At 39.2% G+C, this 16527-nt stretch overlaps 1 protein-coding gene, 1 long non-coding RNA gene and 1 other non-coding gene across 4 annotated transcripts in view; 1 reads left to right on the forward strand and 2 right to left on the reverse strand.

Annotated features, from left to right (window-relative positions):
* The first annotated feature begins 2781 nt into the window (after positions 1-2781).
* LOC134155737 (uncharacterized) overlaps positions 2782-16527 on the forward strand; it is a 58859-nt gene continuing 45113 nt past the window's right edge. The window contains exon 1 of the long non-coding RNA XR_009961702.1: positions 2782-2924. This is a non-coding gene — a long non-coding RNA (uncharacterized LOC134155737). The remainder of the gene's footprint in view (positions 2925-16527) is intronic.
* Positions 3526-16527, reverse strand: part of KPNA4 (karyopherin subunit alpha 4) — a 28924-nt gene continuing 15922 nt past the window's right edge. Inside the window, exons 9-17 of one of the 2 annotated variants that reach the window (XM_062603201.1) lie at positions 15575-15744; positions 15441-15485; positions 13971-14102; positions 13617-13745; positions 11884-11988; positions 10138-10209; positions 8923-9085; positions 6540-6634; positions 3526-5443 (exon numbers count right to left, since the gene is read on the reverse strand). In XM_062603201.1, coding sequence (XP_062459185.1) covers positions 5345-5443; positions 6540-6634; positions 8923-9085; positions 10138-10209; positions 11884-11988; positions 13617-13745; positions 13971-14102; positions 15441-15485; positions 15575-15744 — 1010 coding nt within the window. In that variant the 3' untranslated portion in view covers positions 3526-5344. The remainder of the gene's footprint in view (positions 5444-6539; positions 6635-8922; positions 9086-10137; positions 10210-11883; positions 11989-13616; positions 13746-13970; positions 14103-15440; positions 15486-15574; positions 15745-16527) is intronic. The other variant, XM_062603202.1, reaches the window with a different exon arrangement.
* On the reverse strand, positions 12989-13308 carry LOC134155882 (small Cajal body-specific RNA 7). The gene has a single exon (XR_009961758.1). It is a non-coding gene; the product is annotated as a small Cajal body-specific RNA 7 (non-coding RNA).

The following is a 16527-nucleotide window of genomic DNA, read 5'->3' on the forward strand; positions in this document are numbered from 1 at the left end:
CGCAACCAAACATTTAAAGGTTGTAAAAAGGGAAGTAACAGTAGGATAGAACAAGATTTTACTGTATTGCAGTATTACTCAAGCAAGAGATTTAACCCATAGTACCTATGTACAGAACATCACTGGTTGCATGGATAGCAACCTAACAAAAAACTCTGAAGCTGACAAAGCACTCGGATTTTTTTGCCTTAATTTTAATCCTGAAGGAATTACTGTGGTTATTGGTTCCTCTCATCATTTTCATGTATTTGAGATAACCATATTTTTCAGACTACCAGTTTGTAGCTGTCTAGTATTGGGCTACTCCCTTACCTCCCCACCCTAAACTCACAAAGGTCTAAATCTGTTTCCTGTTTCTTGAAAGATGCTTCTCTGGCTCACTAGCACTTTAATTTTTGTGGCGGTGGATGGGAATGTATTGATAATTTTACTCCAGGAAATACACTAAAGACACTGCAGCAACAGAGAAGACCACCTAGTAAACCACAGTGCCTGAAAGGGCCCAAATGCCACAGGCACTCAACCTGGGATACTTTTGTTTCTGGGCTACATGCACTACATATGACAGAATGAAAAACGAGTTTTAATCCTTTCCCTCCTACTAACCCTTAACACACAGTAAAAGTGATAAGGAAAAAGCTACAGAAACAGAGACAAGGAAGCTTTTGACAAATAGATAACTGATGTCCAGAGTAAGAACCTATGTTGGTTTATACCATTTATTTTTATGTATTTAAAAGAATTAAGCAGCAACATTTAATCTGAAAAACTGCCATTTTAGGAAGGACATACTTGCTTCACATTGTAACCTGGTGTTGCAGATATGAAGTCTGACCACCGCCCATCTACCTTTCCATAAATTACAAAACTTTTGTAATGCTTTTACCAATAGCTGGCATAAAGTTTCCCACATTACTTGTTTTATAGTAAAAGTAGCTTTCAGTGTTGTTTTATAGAGATTTAAAAGTATACTAAAAGTATTTACAGATGACAGCTTTAATGACAGCTTGCAGAAAACTTTTCCTCAGCCCTGGAGCACACCAAAGCAGCAGAGTAAACACAGGATCCCCATTTCAAGGTATTTCCAAGCAAGAATAAGGATTCCTTTATAGAAATTAGGTTTCCAGACATTCTTATGTAGGTATTGAGGTAGTAGTTACTTTTTCAATCTATTTAGTGTGTCTTCTGAGTTTTACTCTGGCAGTAGCTAAAAGTTACTATTAGGAAGAGTTTGTAAACTTTACACATTTTCTGCTACTAAGTTTCCTTTCATAAAGTCTATTTGATCCAGATGCAGGACTTCTGTAATTGTTTCCAGCCTTGTGACCAGCATTTCTGCCAGTAATTTGGTGACACGCAGAGTTGAGGAAATATTTACAGTTAAAAGTGGCAAAGAGTCTACAAGTATTAATACAAAGACATTCTTAGAAAGCAGCAATTTAGTAATTTATGCAACAATGTGTGTTAGTTTTAAGAAATACATGTATTTCTTCACTTTCAAGCAGAAAGTCAGTCACACTCCCCTTCCTTACCTGCACACCCACTGTTTTCCTTCGGCTTTTGAATTTATGTAAGAGAAGAGCCCTGGTTACACAGAAGTCATCAGTTTCTCATATTCAGGTCTGGGTAAGTTCCAGGGCAGCTACTTGGTCCAACAATGCTGCTTTTTGGAATAAAAATCCACCTGGAATACCTTGTATTATGGATTAATTTTTGTCCCAGAATGTTTTAAAGATACTTTTCTAGGTATCCGCTATCCTAAGTTCAACTGAAAAGCTTATTTTCTACTTCAGCATACTGAAAGAGTAGGTTTGACAATCTATCAAAGAGCAGTGTTCTGCTACCAAACTGCCCGAGTACACTCGATGTCACAGCTGTCATTTTAAAAGGGAAACATCTGAGTTGCTTCCAATGAAGACCTAATTCCACTGCTTAGTAAAGTGAGAGGCTAAAATTTACTCATCTTCATATGTAGGCAGAAAACTTGGTGACTTCCGCTGCAGCAGCATTGTACTCCTAAGTAACTCTGCTTTCTTGAAGTTAATCTGATCAGTATTTCTGAAGTCTTTTAAGTTATTTGTTGGCATCCCAAGCAAGCCCCCTTTCCCCAACACTGTAACTACATTACCCCAAAATGCAACTTTGGGGAAAAAGCCACTGGACAAACTAGCTTCAGTTTTGCTCCTGAAGAACTCAGAATACTGCCACCCTGTGTACACCAAAATGTTTAAGCTTTCCAAACTAACAATTGGATCTGCTGTGAAGCAGGTGATGAGAATTTTCCACACCAAAAAACCCCAGGCCAACAAAACCACCACCAACCATGTAAGAAAGTACAGGCTGCAGCTAGAACAGCATTAGCTTAAGGTAATTTGGTCAATGAGAAACTTAACATGAGCCGGCTTCAGTGTGTGCTCGCAGCCCAGAAAGCCAACTGTATCCTGGGCTGCATCAAGAGGAGCGTGACCAGCAGGTCGAAGGAGGTGATCCTGCCCCTCTACTCTGCTCCTGTGAGACCTCACCTGGAGTATTGTGTGCAGTTCTGGTGACCTCAACATAAAAAGGACATGGAACTGTTGGAACAAGTCCAGAGGAGGGGCACGAGATTGATCAGGGGAGTGGAGCACCTCCCATATGAAGACAGGCTGAGAAAGTTGGGGCTGTTCAGCCTGGAGAAGAGAAGGCTGCGTGGAGACCTCATAGCAGCCTTCCAGTATCTGAAGGGGGCCTTATACAGATGCTGGGGAGGGACTCTTCATTAAGCACTGTAGTGATAGGACAAGGGGTAATGGGTTAAAACTTAAACAGGGGAAGTCTAGATTGGATATAATGAGGAAGTTTTTTACTGGTAGGGTGGTGAGGCACTGGAATGGGTTGCCCAGGGAGGTTGTGAATGCTCCATCCCTGGCGGTGTTCAAGGCCAGGTTGGACAGAGCCTTGGGTGACACAGTTTAAGTGTGAGGTGTCCCTGCCCATGGCAGGGGGGTTGAGAACTAAATGATCTTAAGGTCATTTCCAATCCTAACTATTATATGATTCTAATTATATCAAGGGAAGTGCCAAAACACCTTGCCATAGTGTTTTGGGTTTGTTTTTGAAATACGGAAGTTGCAACGAACATCTGCTTTCCTCTTACCCCTAACAAGAAAGGATTCTAACAGTGAAGCTGTTTTCTACAGTACATCTTTCACAAAGATACTTTAGTGTTATGACAGTAATTGCAACTCCCTTAAAACTACCATTTTTACATCCTTTAAGGGTTCCCTACATTCTACATGAAAGGAGCCCTAATGTACTGAACACATACTATATAATTAGGTGAATTAGTTATTTCTTAATATTTACACCAAGCCAGTTATTTACCTCAAGCCTACATAACATACTGCAACACACATTGATACTTAGTAGGTAAAAAAACCCCACAAAAACTCAAGACAAGATTCAGAAGAGTGTCTGTCTTCAAATGATCTTTCACACCTTTTGATGAGAACTGGAGTGTATACACAAAGACACACCAAATACAACTGGGTTGCAAGTTTTAACGTTTATTTCCCCAAGACAGCCTAGCCTGCACTCTACTCAGATAAATTTCACAAGCTAGTTTCCGCTGCTTCTAGTTTTAAACTTTAACCATGTTTCTGATGACAAGGAATGCTGCAAAAATACTCTAGTCCAACAAAGAGTTATGATCACAAAATAATCTTTATCCATTCTACAGTGTTTCAGAATTACCAGTTGATTTTAAAACACAAGGTAGATATAGATGCTAATGGTGGCTAATCTGGTACATTTTATTATAGCAAACTGTTGTTCATGCAACACTTGTGCTCAAAGGGGAAGGCACAGCATTTCCTACAATGAGCCACCTTATAAAGAGTTCATTTTGTACAAATTTGTAACATCACCTTTAATTTAGTGTGCAGAACCTCAAAACTGAGGCAGTATTCCAATTATAAAAACACTTGCATCCTTTTTGTGCAAGTTTTAAAAATACAAAGTTTTCTCTCTAAAGTGGCTCAAAATAGATTGTTCACGGCTGCCTACATCTAAGATAAAAAGAGTCTAAAACAATTGGATTAGGCATAGTAAAGGTGTTCAAACCATGACTTGATTTGTACATCTATTCACACCTCTTTTTCGGTCTTTATTCGGCAGTACATATGCACCAAATTTCATTTTTAGAAGTTTCCATATCATTTTCATAGAAAACAAAGTTTGAAAACAAGTAACATTGAAACACAGCACAGTATTATTCTACCACAACAGAAACATTTGGTTACAGGACTCAACAAAATCTAAAAATGAACTATGCTGTAGATTACCACATGCAAAGGTCTTCATGTTATCTTTGAAAATGAAAAGGATGAGATTTTATTACCACATTTTACTGCTTCCTATTATTATGGCAACTTGTGTACTGCAACACAGTCTATTTGAAGGGAAATGTATGATTTTTTCATGCAAAAATCTACAAATTAGTTTTGATGATATGGAAAGCTTTTCATAACATCAAACATTCATCTGGTGCAAATGCACAGGGAAGCCTTCCTGAAATTCTGACTTTACAAACAACTAATAAGCCATACAGGAAAGAAAAGTAACTAAAAGGAAAATAAGAGGGGAAAAAAAAAACCAAACCAAAACAAAAAAGAAACATAGGCTGCAAGAGTAAACCAGAGTCTGCTGCTAAACCGGTCTTTGTGTGTCCAGTGTACGTTAACACTTATGAACTCATTTTGATGATTTACTAGGTTTATTATCAGCCCCCTGAAGGTGAATCAAGCTTGCATGCGTTCACATACAGCATCACAACCATACTCTCGTACATACGCCACTCCGGACTAGGAGCCTGCTTCAGGACCGAAGAGCCCCGTGTTTGAAACGTGAGCCTGGCTCCACAGCATTGAGTCCAGACATTCATTCAACGTTGTCCATTCACACGGTGCTTCAAGCAAGGCCTGGGCTCATTCTCCTTGGACTTATGTGGGCATCCTATTCCCTTATGCTTTACAAGGCTTGATGATGATAGTACTGCATTTCCCCCCAATTGCTCTAGTAAGTCATTGTTCCTTCTCAGGCACTGAAGATCTTTGACCTGTAGCCCTTTTTCTTTGAACAATCTAAATAAGCATTCAGTGTGAAGTTTTTCATTACATTTTGCCACTCATTCTCACTCGCACCCACTCGCCATCTTGACTTCATTTGGGCTTTTCTGTGATTCCAAATGAAATCTTCACATTTTCTTTCCCGATTTAATGCAGCAGCGGATCCCATGAGCCAAGATTGATGGATCAAACCTTTTTTTATTCAGTGCTGCATTGTACCTAACTTCCGAAATACCACTCTAAAACTGGAACCCTTCTGCTGGTACATTGGCAGATGAATTGAAACCAAATGTTCCGCCTTGTATTGCTTCAGGAACAAGGCTAGGATCTTCATCAATCTGTAACAGAACGAGAATATCGTGAGTAGGAAAAAACAAAAGCCTCATCAAAAAGGAGCTGGACAATCCTAAAAAGCATCTCTCTCTTCTCCTAATATAATTCCTAACATCAAGTCTTGCCATTCTTCTTCCCCGGTTTAGTAACTGCACTATAATGACAAAGCGCTTTAGGCTGAAATGCTTTAGCTCTCATTCAGTAGGTAGGCGACATGGTACCCAACAGTTTATCTTGTTACGTAGTTTTCACTCCTGGAAAGCATTGTCAATCATGCATTGTCCTTATTGCCAGCTTACAAACCATCACGGTTCTTAAGAGAATACCATTAAATCAGGCAAGGATTAAGATGAAACCCATTTTCAGTTAAATAAGCAGTATACAGGTTACCAAACTGACTCTAGATTAAACTCCAAGTCTTACTGTAAATGTGAAGTGTGAGTTGCTAAACAAGATTTGCATACTATTGTTCATATGAAAGTAAAAAAAAAAAAAAAAAAAAAAAGGCACAAAATAAACTTCAGTGTGGAGGGCAGGACATGAATACAACTGAGCTCTACTGGTTTTGCAGTAATTTTCGCTCCCCAAAGTTCTTCAAGTGGAAAACCCTCACTTCATGACACAGACACGACTGCACTTCCTCCATATGCAATTAACCTTTTTGATTTAAAAGTGCATAAAACCTTCTTTTATGTTACATGTTCAAAATGAAAACATTGTTGATCAGCACATCCTGCCTCTGAAATTCCTGAAATATTTAAAATAGTCTGTTTCTCAAGAAGCAGAATCTCAGATTCAGTACGCTGGTCAGCAGGGAGCTTATCAGATGTGAAGTATCAAGCTTAGAAGCTAACAGTCAAGAGAATTATTCAAAGCCTACTACTGTAATCCCTAGAGATGGGGTTTAAATTAGGCAGATCTTCAGACACTTCATCGTGAAGAACAGCAAGATATGCAGTAAGTTCAAATAAGCGCTCATTTTTCACTGAAAAACCAAACAAATGTCCCAAAGCAGGCTTCAGAGGTGCTGCCTTATATACAAACCATATTTATAAACACAAGCAATTACAAAAATGGACTGCAGAGCTATTAGACACTTACATCATCTGAAGAGAAGAACTGATCAATGATCTCATAAGCCAGTTTGTAGATGTCTTCATTTTCATGATTTTGTAGCTGTTCAATTTTCTCCAGGCCTACAAATAAATACACAAGAAATGTAATTGAGCTAAAATACTAAGTTCAGTCAAAACAACTTCTCCCCACTTAAGGCTTCATCATACAGAGTAAATAAAAACAAATCTAGGCATAGAGTGACTACAAATAAGATGCTGTTAAATTCATATGACATAAATTGTAAAAGCTTCTTAGGGTTTTTCAGGAAATATAAACTGAGGAATACAAACCATGACAAAATAAAAGTATGAAAGATCACAGAATCATTAGGGTTGGAAGGAACCTCTGGAGATCATTTAGCTCAACCCCCTGCCAAGGCAGGGCCACCTAGATCAAGTTACACAAGAACGTGTGTCCAGGCGGGTTTTGAATGTCCCCAGAGAGGGAGACTCCACCACTCACCCTGGGCAGCCTGTTCCAGTGCTCTGCCACCCTCAACCTAAAGAAGCTCTTCCTCATGTTGAGGCGAAACTTCTAGTTTATGGCTACTGCTCCTCGTCCTGTCACTGGGCACCACTGAAAAGGGTCTGGCACCATTCTCCTGGCACCTGCCTCTGAGGTATTTATATGCATCAATGAGATCCCCTCTCAGTCTTCTCTAGACTAAACATGCTCAGCTCCTGCAACCTCTCCTTCTAAGAAAGACATTCCAAACCCCTGATCATCCTTATGGCCCCCTGCTGGACCCTCTCCAGTAGCTCCTTGTTTGTCTTGTACTGAGGAGCCCAGAACCGGACACAATAATCCAGATGTGGCCTTACGAGGGTTGAATAGAGGAGGAGGATCACATCCTTCAACCTGCTGGTCTTGCTTTTCCCGATGCAACCCAGGATACTATTGTCCCTCTTGGCTTTAAGAGCACACTGCCAGCTCATAGTCAACTTGTCATCCACTGATACTCCCAGGTCCTTCTCAGCTCAACTGCTCTCTTGTACATCAGTCCCCAATATGTACTGGTATTTGGGGTTCTTCCTCCCCAGGTGCAGTACCCTACACTTGCCCTTGCTGAACCTCATTAGGCTTCTCTCCAGCCTATCAAGCTCCCAATGAAAGGCAGGACAGCCTTCAGGTGTATCAGCCACTCCCCGCAGCTCTGTATCATCAGCAAACTTGCTGAGGGGACACTTCAGCCCTTTGCCCAGGTCACTGACAAGCTGAGTAAGACTGGACCTAGTACTGACCCCTGGGGAACACCACTGACTACAGGCCTCCAACTGAATTCTACTCTGCTGATCACAACCCTCTGAACTCTGCCATTCAGCCCGTTTTTGATCCACCCTATTGTCCATTCATCTAACCCACAATTCCTATTGTCCTATAATCTAACCCACCTATAAGAAAGTTATGGGAGACAGTGTCAAAAGACTTGCTGAAGTCAAGGTAGGTAACAACCACTGCTCTCCCCTCAATTCCAGTAATTCCAGGACAGTTCCAGTAATGACAGTACTTCCCTTCTCTTCTTGCTACAAGAGTTTAAGCCACCCTATGGAAATATGGTGAGGGCCAAGCACTAGGACATGCTCCCTTTTCACAAAAACATCTTTTCAGCACCTGGTGTGAAAGCCCCAAGCTGAGACATCTCAAATGCACATACTGTCATTGGTAGCACACACGCCATCTATCACTGACTTGTAGCTTAATTCTAAAGCAAGTAGCTCCAGTACAGCAGAAGCTGTTGGCAGACAAGAGGACAGCACACATGTATTTTTGAAGTTCTGACAATCAGAGCTTTAGGCATGAACACCTCTTTTCTCTTTCAACAATCAAGCTTTCCCTGCCTCCCTCAAGATGTTGTATTTTAAAGACTATTCTGCCCCATGTTAACAAAATCTCACAGCTTTTTATCTGTGCCCAAATTTAATATCACTTCTTTCATCCTTGAAGAGTTTCAAGAGCTAACTTAAACAGCAACCAATACAGAGAAAGTCAGATAGCCATTAGGAAATTAAAGCTATCCCATCTCTACAAATGTTGTACATGCAATTTCCACCCCACGCCCCAAGTTCCCCTGGACATAACTTGTACATGGTTAAGTGTACCATCCCCACACAAACAGGTACACCAGACTGTTACAAAATTGGCATTTAATAAACTTCATTGCCAGTATCCAGCTTCCCCATCATGAACTTAACCCATTTGTAAAAGCTGAGTATATTCACCTGACAGGCATGGAAAGGTTACTCTTAAAATAGGTTTTGCTTAAAACATCTGTACCAACACACAATAAAGCCAACTGCATATATATGTGGTGGGAAGGCAAACCTTTAATTTCCAAATAAAAGCAGTCTTGAAAGATTAAGCATCATACCTCCACACTCTTCTATAAGATTGGCTATGGTTTCTGCTTCATCTTCAGCCATTTTTAATATATTACTTAGTCCATCCAGAACCACTTGCACAACTTGTGCATCTTTTACTGTCAGCAAATTGCAAAAGGGAGGAATTACATTTTGTTGAATTAAGTATGCCACCTAAGGGGAGAAAAGCAAATAAGTAAATCAGGAATGGGACAGAAGCAAACAGTGCACCATAAGCACATGTGCAAACAAGTTTAACAAAGCCAAATACTCAGTTACCCAAGAAGAGTACTCCACAGCAGTCATTTTCAGAAATTCTTGTTTTAAGACATTAAAATATAACATTCATGTATAAGGTTATAAATATATTTCAAGTCTAGAACACCCCAAGTAGTAGATACTGTGATTTTTTTCAGCATTAGACAAGTTTCCAAACTTATCTTTGAAAAATGACACCACCACCCCAACCCTGCCACAAGTCTAATATTCTCAACTTGGAAAAAAAATAGTATGTTTATACTCAATGGCTATTATTTCTGTAATCAACACATGCTTATCCATAGTGGAAAAATAAAACAGATTAGATATGCCAAATGACCTTAGAGCAGCCTTCCAGCACCTAAAGGGGACAAGAGGAAAGCTGGAAAGGGACTTTTTACAAGGGTATATAGGGGTAGGACAAGGGGTAATGTCTTTAAACTGATAGAGCAGATTTACATTAGATATTAGGAAGTTCCTTCCTGTGAGGGTGATGAGGCACTGGCACAGGTTGCCCAGAGAAGCTCTGGCTGCCCCATCCCTGGCAGTGTTCAAGGCCAGGTTGGATGGGGCTTGGAGCAAGCTGCTCTAGTGGAAGGTGTCCCTGCCCATGGCAGAGAGGTTGGAACTTGATGATCGTTAAGGTGCCTTCCAACCCAAATCATTCCATGATTCTATGAAGAATCTCATCAGAGCCCAAATGCAGTCATTCATAGCTCCTAGGCCATCCTAACAGAAGAGCTTCCATCCAAATCCCCATAGATGCTCCTAATCTTGGGTCATTCCAGTATTGACAACTAAAGTTCACTCTTAAACCTCTTGTGGAAAAGGGAAGAGGGTTACTGAACAGTGGACGAATACAGAGAGCCACAATCCTGGCACAGAAGTAGTCTAAAACCAATCAGTTCATGTACTCTCTCAAATGCACCCAGTAAAGATGATGGACCTTTTCTTAAGGTTTTACTTACTTGGTCTTTTCTTCCACTAATTGTTAAGTTGCTTATTGCCCATGCAGCTTCTTTCTGAGTACCAAAGTCACCCTAAAAATGCAACCATGAATAATCATTCAGTTTTTAGTTATGCAGCATTCTACTAAAAGCTACCATTCGTTACAGTTCTTTCTGCATGAGTAAGGAAGGAAAGTAACTAACAAATCCTGTAGATATTTGAGTCTACTCAGTGTTCATCCCTTCCCTGCAACCATGTTTTTACTTTAATCTTGCAGAGGAAGGAAAATATGTTTGCATCAAAAAAAAACCCCAACAAACAAAACAACCCTGCAGTATTCCCTCTCTCACATTCCTTAACAGCTGTCACATATTACAGTGAGAGATAAGCAGCAAGTGTGTCAATTCTGATAAGCCACTGGACATACTGTAACAGTGTCAGCCTCTGAAGTCACTCGAGTCTGCTTACTAAATTTCAAGAGAAAGGCCTCCAACTGTTTTTCTCAGTGATCAATGAATTAGCAGTTAATAGAACTATCTGCGAACAGCTGTATGTTACTTAGGAGAAAAGTATTCCTTCAGTCTCAACCCCAGCTTCTACACTGAAGCAAGATATTTCATCTCTGCCGTGGCTGAACATATCGTATAGTTTTGTATTTGTTTTCCCTCCTCACGTCAAGAAAGAAAATTGAAAGTAAGGAATAAAGCAAAAAGTAGGAAGTGTTTAAAAGATAAAAATGTTGCACTGTTCCCATTTGAAAACATGCCTTTAGCTACCCTCATTTCTCACAAGGCAGATTACTGGGATCACAAAGTGGCTTGGAAACTACTGTTTTAAGAGACACTAACACCCAACACCTGAATAGGAATACAGGTCACTGAAGTCCCAAATGATGTGACCCCTTAGCATTCAATCTCTCATATTCAACAAGCAATGAGAGGCTTGGAAACGCATAAGAAAAGCATTCAGAAGTGTTTGCGAGTGTCGTGGTTTCCCCCAAGAAGGGGAAAAATGAGTGCTACTGCTGAACCCAGGACAGCGAGTGACTACTTGACTTTAACAGAAAATGAAATAGAAGCAGTCATCTCAACAAGCTTTATCTATTACACAAAAGCAGCATACATCCATACACTTATACAGAGCATGGCTTTTCTGTGGGAAAAACTGAGCACACAAAAGCTACAATTAATTTCTATGGCCACCTGTTTTTTGGTGATATAGTTTTACTTGTTTAAAAAAAATGGATGGGATAAGCCCAGTCCATAATCTTGTGTCAGATCTTGATTTGGAATACTCAGACTAGATAAATGCAGTTAACACTAAGTTATTAAATACTGCTGTTGAGCACTTTCTTATGTTTCCAGATACTATGGGGGAAAAAAAAAGAAGTCTTCAAGCTTTAGCAAAATGCTGGGAACTAACTGAGTGCTGTTATCCAGAACTCTTCACGTCACAAACGGGAGTAAAGATTTTATCCCCATTGTTTACAGAACCAGAAAAATAATTTAAATGAGACTTAGAAGGACCCAAGATCCCCTGATCTTCTCCCTTTCCCCAATACATCTGGCACTCATCATCTCACACAGCACTTCACAAAAGAGTATCAGCAGTAACGTATTTTATCTTGCAACATACGAAAATTGCTCAAGTATATAGTCCACCCCTACCCACCACATTTACAGCACAATGTAAAAAAACATGAAGGAATCCAATGCCACTTTCCCCAATTAAGGAAACAAACTGTTAAAACCTTCATGTTATCTAACCTTATCTAGAAGATGTATTATCATTGGAACAAGGTTTGCATCTATCACTGCCTGAACTTGCTGCTGATTTCCTGCAGTGATGTTAGACAGGAACCACACTGCTTCCTGAAAAATAAAAATGTGAGAGATTATTAATTCAGATAGTCTTCCATACCTCCTTTTATTTCTACTCTGGCATGACTTTATATATGCATTTTCAGTTCTGCAATTCATGCAATAGCCAATCTTAAACACAAACAAGTTCTGTACTTGGTTTGATTGTACACAGCTGAACTAGTAAAAAGACTAGGCATACAGGCAACAAACACCTTAGGAGACTCCACAAGACCCTTCAGTCTTTCACTGTCACCAAGTTACAACCAAGTACTCCAAATCCACAGATTAAAGGAAAAATTATCCAAAGACAAAAGAAGTCACATGGCTACAAGTGAGCATAACTGATTCCATGACTCAGAATGAATGCTCTAGCAGTTTTCAGCTGACAGATAAGCTTCAAAATGCACCAGAGCATTATGTTTTCCAGATGTGAGAGCAGTAGAAGACAATGCGTTCTTTACCTGCTGCATAATGTTTCTCTTCATAGCATCAAGTCAAAACACAACACTTATTACTTAAATGCTTGCTTTTCAAAAATACTGTAGAGTTCTATGATCCTTTATGACCCCTCCTCTCTGTTCATAAGCCCAGGACTCTCCCCTTCCAGAAGTAAACAACAGCAGATGCTACGAAAGTGTGTACAGAAGATACCTTTGCCCCAGTGGGCCCTCCCAGTCCTCAACAGTTGAAATTTTGAACTAATCCAAAGACTGTACCTGGATTCTTACATCAAACAAGAAAAAGAGTCCCCAGCTCCCATTTTAACAGGGAATTTATACGTTAGTCAAGAAATAACAAACACAGTTTCATGTACAGTTTTAAGTATATTCAAAGTATCAACAACTTCTTTCAATCTTACAGTTGATGAATTTCTCCCTTCCCAGAAACCCTCCATCAATCCTACTCAATTCTTCTCTTCTCTCAACTTGCCTGGCATGACAACTTTTTAGACAAGTATTTCTCTCGACAAGAGATTCAGAAATTCTCACATTTCATTCAACTGCATCTCTCAGATCAGATCACAGGATCACTTTCATTAATGAACCTGTTAGAGACTTAGGATGCCTAGGCTTGTCCTGGTAGGCTTGTTTTGGGCTTTAATCATTGGCAATGTTGTGAATTGGCACCCCAAAACTTAACAACATGCCTCAGATGCACTCCGGAATCTGCACAGCAATATCAGTGCCCCCATTTAAAGCCTTTTCTATACATGCATGCACACACATACTCCCCACACCCCACCCCCAGCCTCACTTGGATTAAATTCCATTTGTCACACACACTCTCCATTCAAACAGACATCCGATTATCTCTATTTCATCACTTCCAAGAGAGTCAGCTCAATTAGTGACATTTCACTTATCAAGAACTTTTATGTCAACAGCTGAAACTGTAAGACAAAGCTTGGATTTCATAAAAATTCAGTTAGAAGAATCAAGAAACAACATTCTTGTCAAGCACAAGTCTACAGCTCCTTAGAGATTTTTCTATGGGTGTTAACTTTAAGAAAAATTTCAGCACCCTGCCTGGTATAAGCAGACAATTACTTAAATCTCTATCACACTACATTATGTGGAATCCAAGACAGCCAGGCCAAATACAGTTAGCTGCAGGGTGAAATTTCTACAGTTACTTACCTTATTAATTTTTTCTTTGGGATGTGTCAGAAGTGCTGGAAAATGTGAAAGAGCTTCACAATTCAGAACTACCTGTGTCTGTTCATCGGTACCAGTGACAATGTTTCCTACAGCTCTCAGCGCAGCAGTCTGAAAAATAATGCTTTCTTTAAAAAGAGTTCTTTTAATCAAAGATTTTTCGAGTTGAGCACATACTTCTAAACAGTAACGCTTAAAAAAAAAAGTTTTATACAAATTTTATTTCACACAGGAAAAAGTACTTCTTAAACTTCAACATGAACTATAAAAAGAAACCAGCTACCTCCTCTAGCATTAGATTTTGAGCAACACTTCCTTAAAGTTATTCAAACGTACCTGCACTTTGACTTCTTGATGACTGAGAAGAGGAACCAAATGAAGGACTATACCGGAGTCAATCACCATTTGGATCTGTTCATTGCCAGCATCCGTTAGATATGAGAGTGCCCAGACTGTATCTACCAATATCTAACAGTAAAAAATTATTTGTAAGTAGTGCTGAAAGTCTAATAAGAAAATAATGTGCATGAAAATGTAAAACAACTCTCATTGTGAAGCCAGAATTGATGTTATACAGCAAAACCCCACCTTGTTTTATAAACTTCATACATTCCACTCTACAGAAATCAAAAATGCAACTGCTCTTCAACCTATTCCAGCCCCAAAGAATACACAGAGGTAAAAGAAACAACAGCTAAGCAACAGCTAAACTGCTAACTGCAGCTTAAATTCTGAAGGATATAATGAAAGCAATTCAATTATATCTGCTCTTTTTATGAAATACTGGTAGACACCATGAGATACGAAAGACACCTCTGGAAGGAAGATAAAGCCCTAGCAAATATTAAACTATGAGCATGCAGCACTCTCAAACCAAATGAGAGTGCCAAACAAACTGCACATCTTACAGCATCGAGTTAATTTCTTCTTCCACCCCAAAACTTAAGGCTTTGAATAGCAGAAATTACAATGAATTTCCTCTGAGCACACATGTGTATTCACACACAGAAAAGCCAATTTCCCTAGCAGTAAATCTGAACACTTCAAGTGACAGCTTACACAAAAACTGAGCGTTATTTCAGCTGACAACTCGACTGAGTCACAAACACAGCCATTTCAAGAAATTCAAGTAAGATTAACCTCACCTACTTGTATACAATAAATAGTATAATTACTAGCCAAACTTTAATTAATGTATTTAAACTTACTTTGGTAAAGCACTTTTGCCATTAACTTTGACAACTGAGCTACAACTTCACTAGGAAGCAAGCAATCTTCAACAATTCTGGCTTATATTTAGGCAGAACACTGACCTATTTCATAATTTCAGTAGAGCTTGACTCATTTACTTCACTATTAAAATAACCAATGTTCATATTTAACAACTGTGAAGTTACATCTAAAGCTAATGTTTTATATATGCAGCAGACACTAATTTTTCTTTCATTTACACTGATTTTCATTACATCAAACTTAAGTGCTTGGCAAAAAAAAACCAACCCTGTATTTATCTGTAAACGAACTGTTCACAGGAATACAACCGAAACTGCATTTAATTTTTAAGTGCAGGGAAAGTACATGCAAATTAGCACTTGCAAAGACACAGAGAAATACCAGGCAAAAATCATAATGATACTTAAAAATAAGCAGTTAAAAGATACCCAAATAAGTTTGCTATAATGTCAGAGATCATCACTGATTATTCCTTTTTTTTTTTTTTTTTAGGAAAACAGTTATTATGGCAAGCTTTATACTTCAGTTAGAAAAATTACATGAGAGCACAAAACTCTAAGTGGCATTACTTACATTTACATCTGTGTGGTGAATTAAAACACAGAGCGCTGGAAGGATCTAAGGAGGGAAAGAAGCATCTGACAGTTATTTTTAAGGCAGACAATTACTCCAGTTTAGTTACATTGAACAGTGAGTAATTCAGTCACCTCCTGAATAGTTTCCATTGGCGGAGGAGGATCTTTGTGGCGGCATAAGTTGACCATGACCCAGGTAACATTTCTTAAGAAAGTTATAGGAATAGATGGGCTGATGAAGGACAGCAGTGGTTTCACTACTCCAAGACTAATAACGTAATCTCTACACTGGGGTCCATCACCTGTTTGAGACATCAAAGAACTATGAATACAAAGCTCATCCCATGCCATTCTCAAAAAGTCTGATTTCTGCATACTTCAGTTACGTAACACATACAAAGTTAAAGAATATGGGCCCTGGAAAGATATAAATGCAGACACACACATGTCTATAAAGATACCTCTATGATAAAGACACTTGCATAAAGCTTAAGTAGGATCTGTGGCTGCCTGCCCAATTACTTCATTCTGAACTACTCTAAACGAGGTAAATTAATTTATAACAGGCTGAAACAGTGGTAGGCAAGGGAAAAGGGGTGGCAGTCCTGATTATAAACCCTGTGTTCTTCCCAACATTAAAACATCCTAAGAGCTAGCTGAAAATTGCCTGAAAATGGATACTGGCTTCCTCATATCTGAATATGCTTTTGTCACTGTCCAGGTATCACTACAGTTGCCTTGAAACTGACTTGTACTGAATGTGTTACCACTAACAGCTTCAGGCAGCTACACTACTGTGGATTTTGCTGGTTTGCTTAAGGACTAGGCATTTCTAAAAATACAAAACTGTAGAAGTCTCAGCATGTCAGAACCAGTATTAGTCCTCTGGCACTGCAAGCACAGTCAGGGCTGTAAACCACAAAGCTAATACTTGCGGGAGAGGAGGAAAAATCAAGTGAAAAATCAAATGATCACAACTAATCTAGAATTTAAACACAATGTTTGTACACTCAGGCAAAATTTTAGAACTTGATACACAACAGAGAAAACTGCAATAAGCAGGTAATTGCCACTCTAACAGCTGC

This window comes from Pezoporus occidentalis, unplaced genomic scaffold (genome assembly GCF_034315485.1).
Source record: "Pezoporus occidentalis ecotype Australia unplaced genomic scaffold, CSIRO_AGI_Poc_V1 ctg8, whole genome shotgun sequence".
Lineage (NCBI taxonomy): Eukaryota > Metazoa > Chordata > Aves > Psittaciformes > Psittacidae > Pezoporus > Pezoporus occidentalis.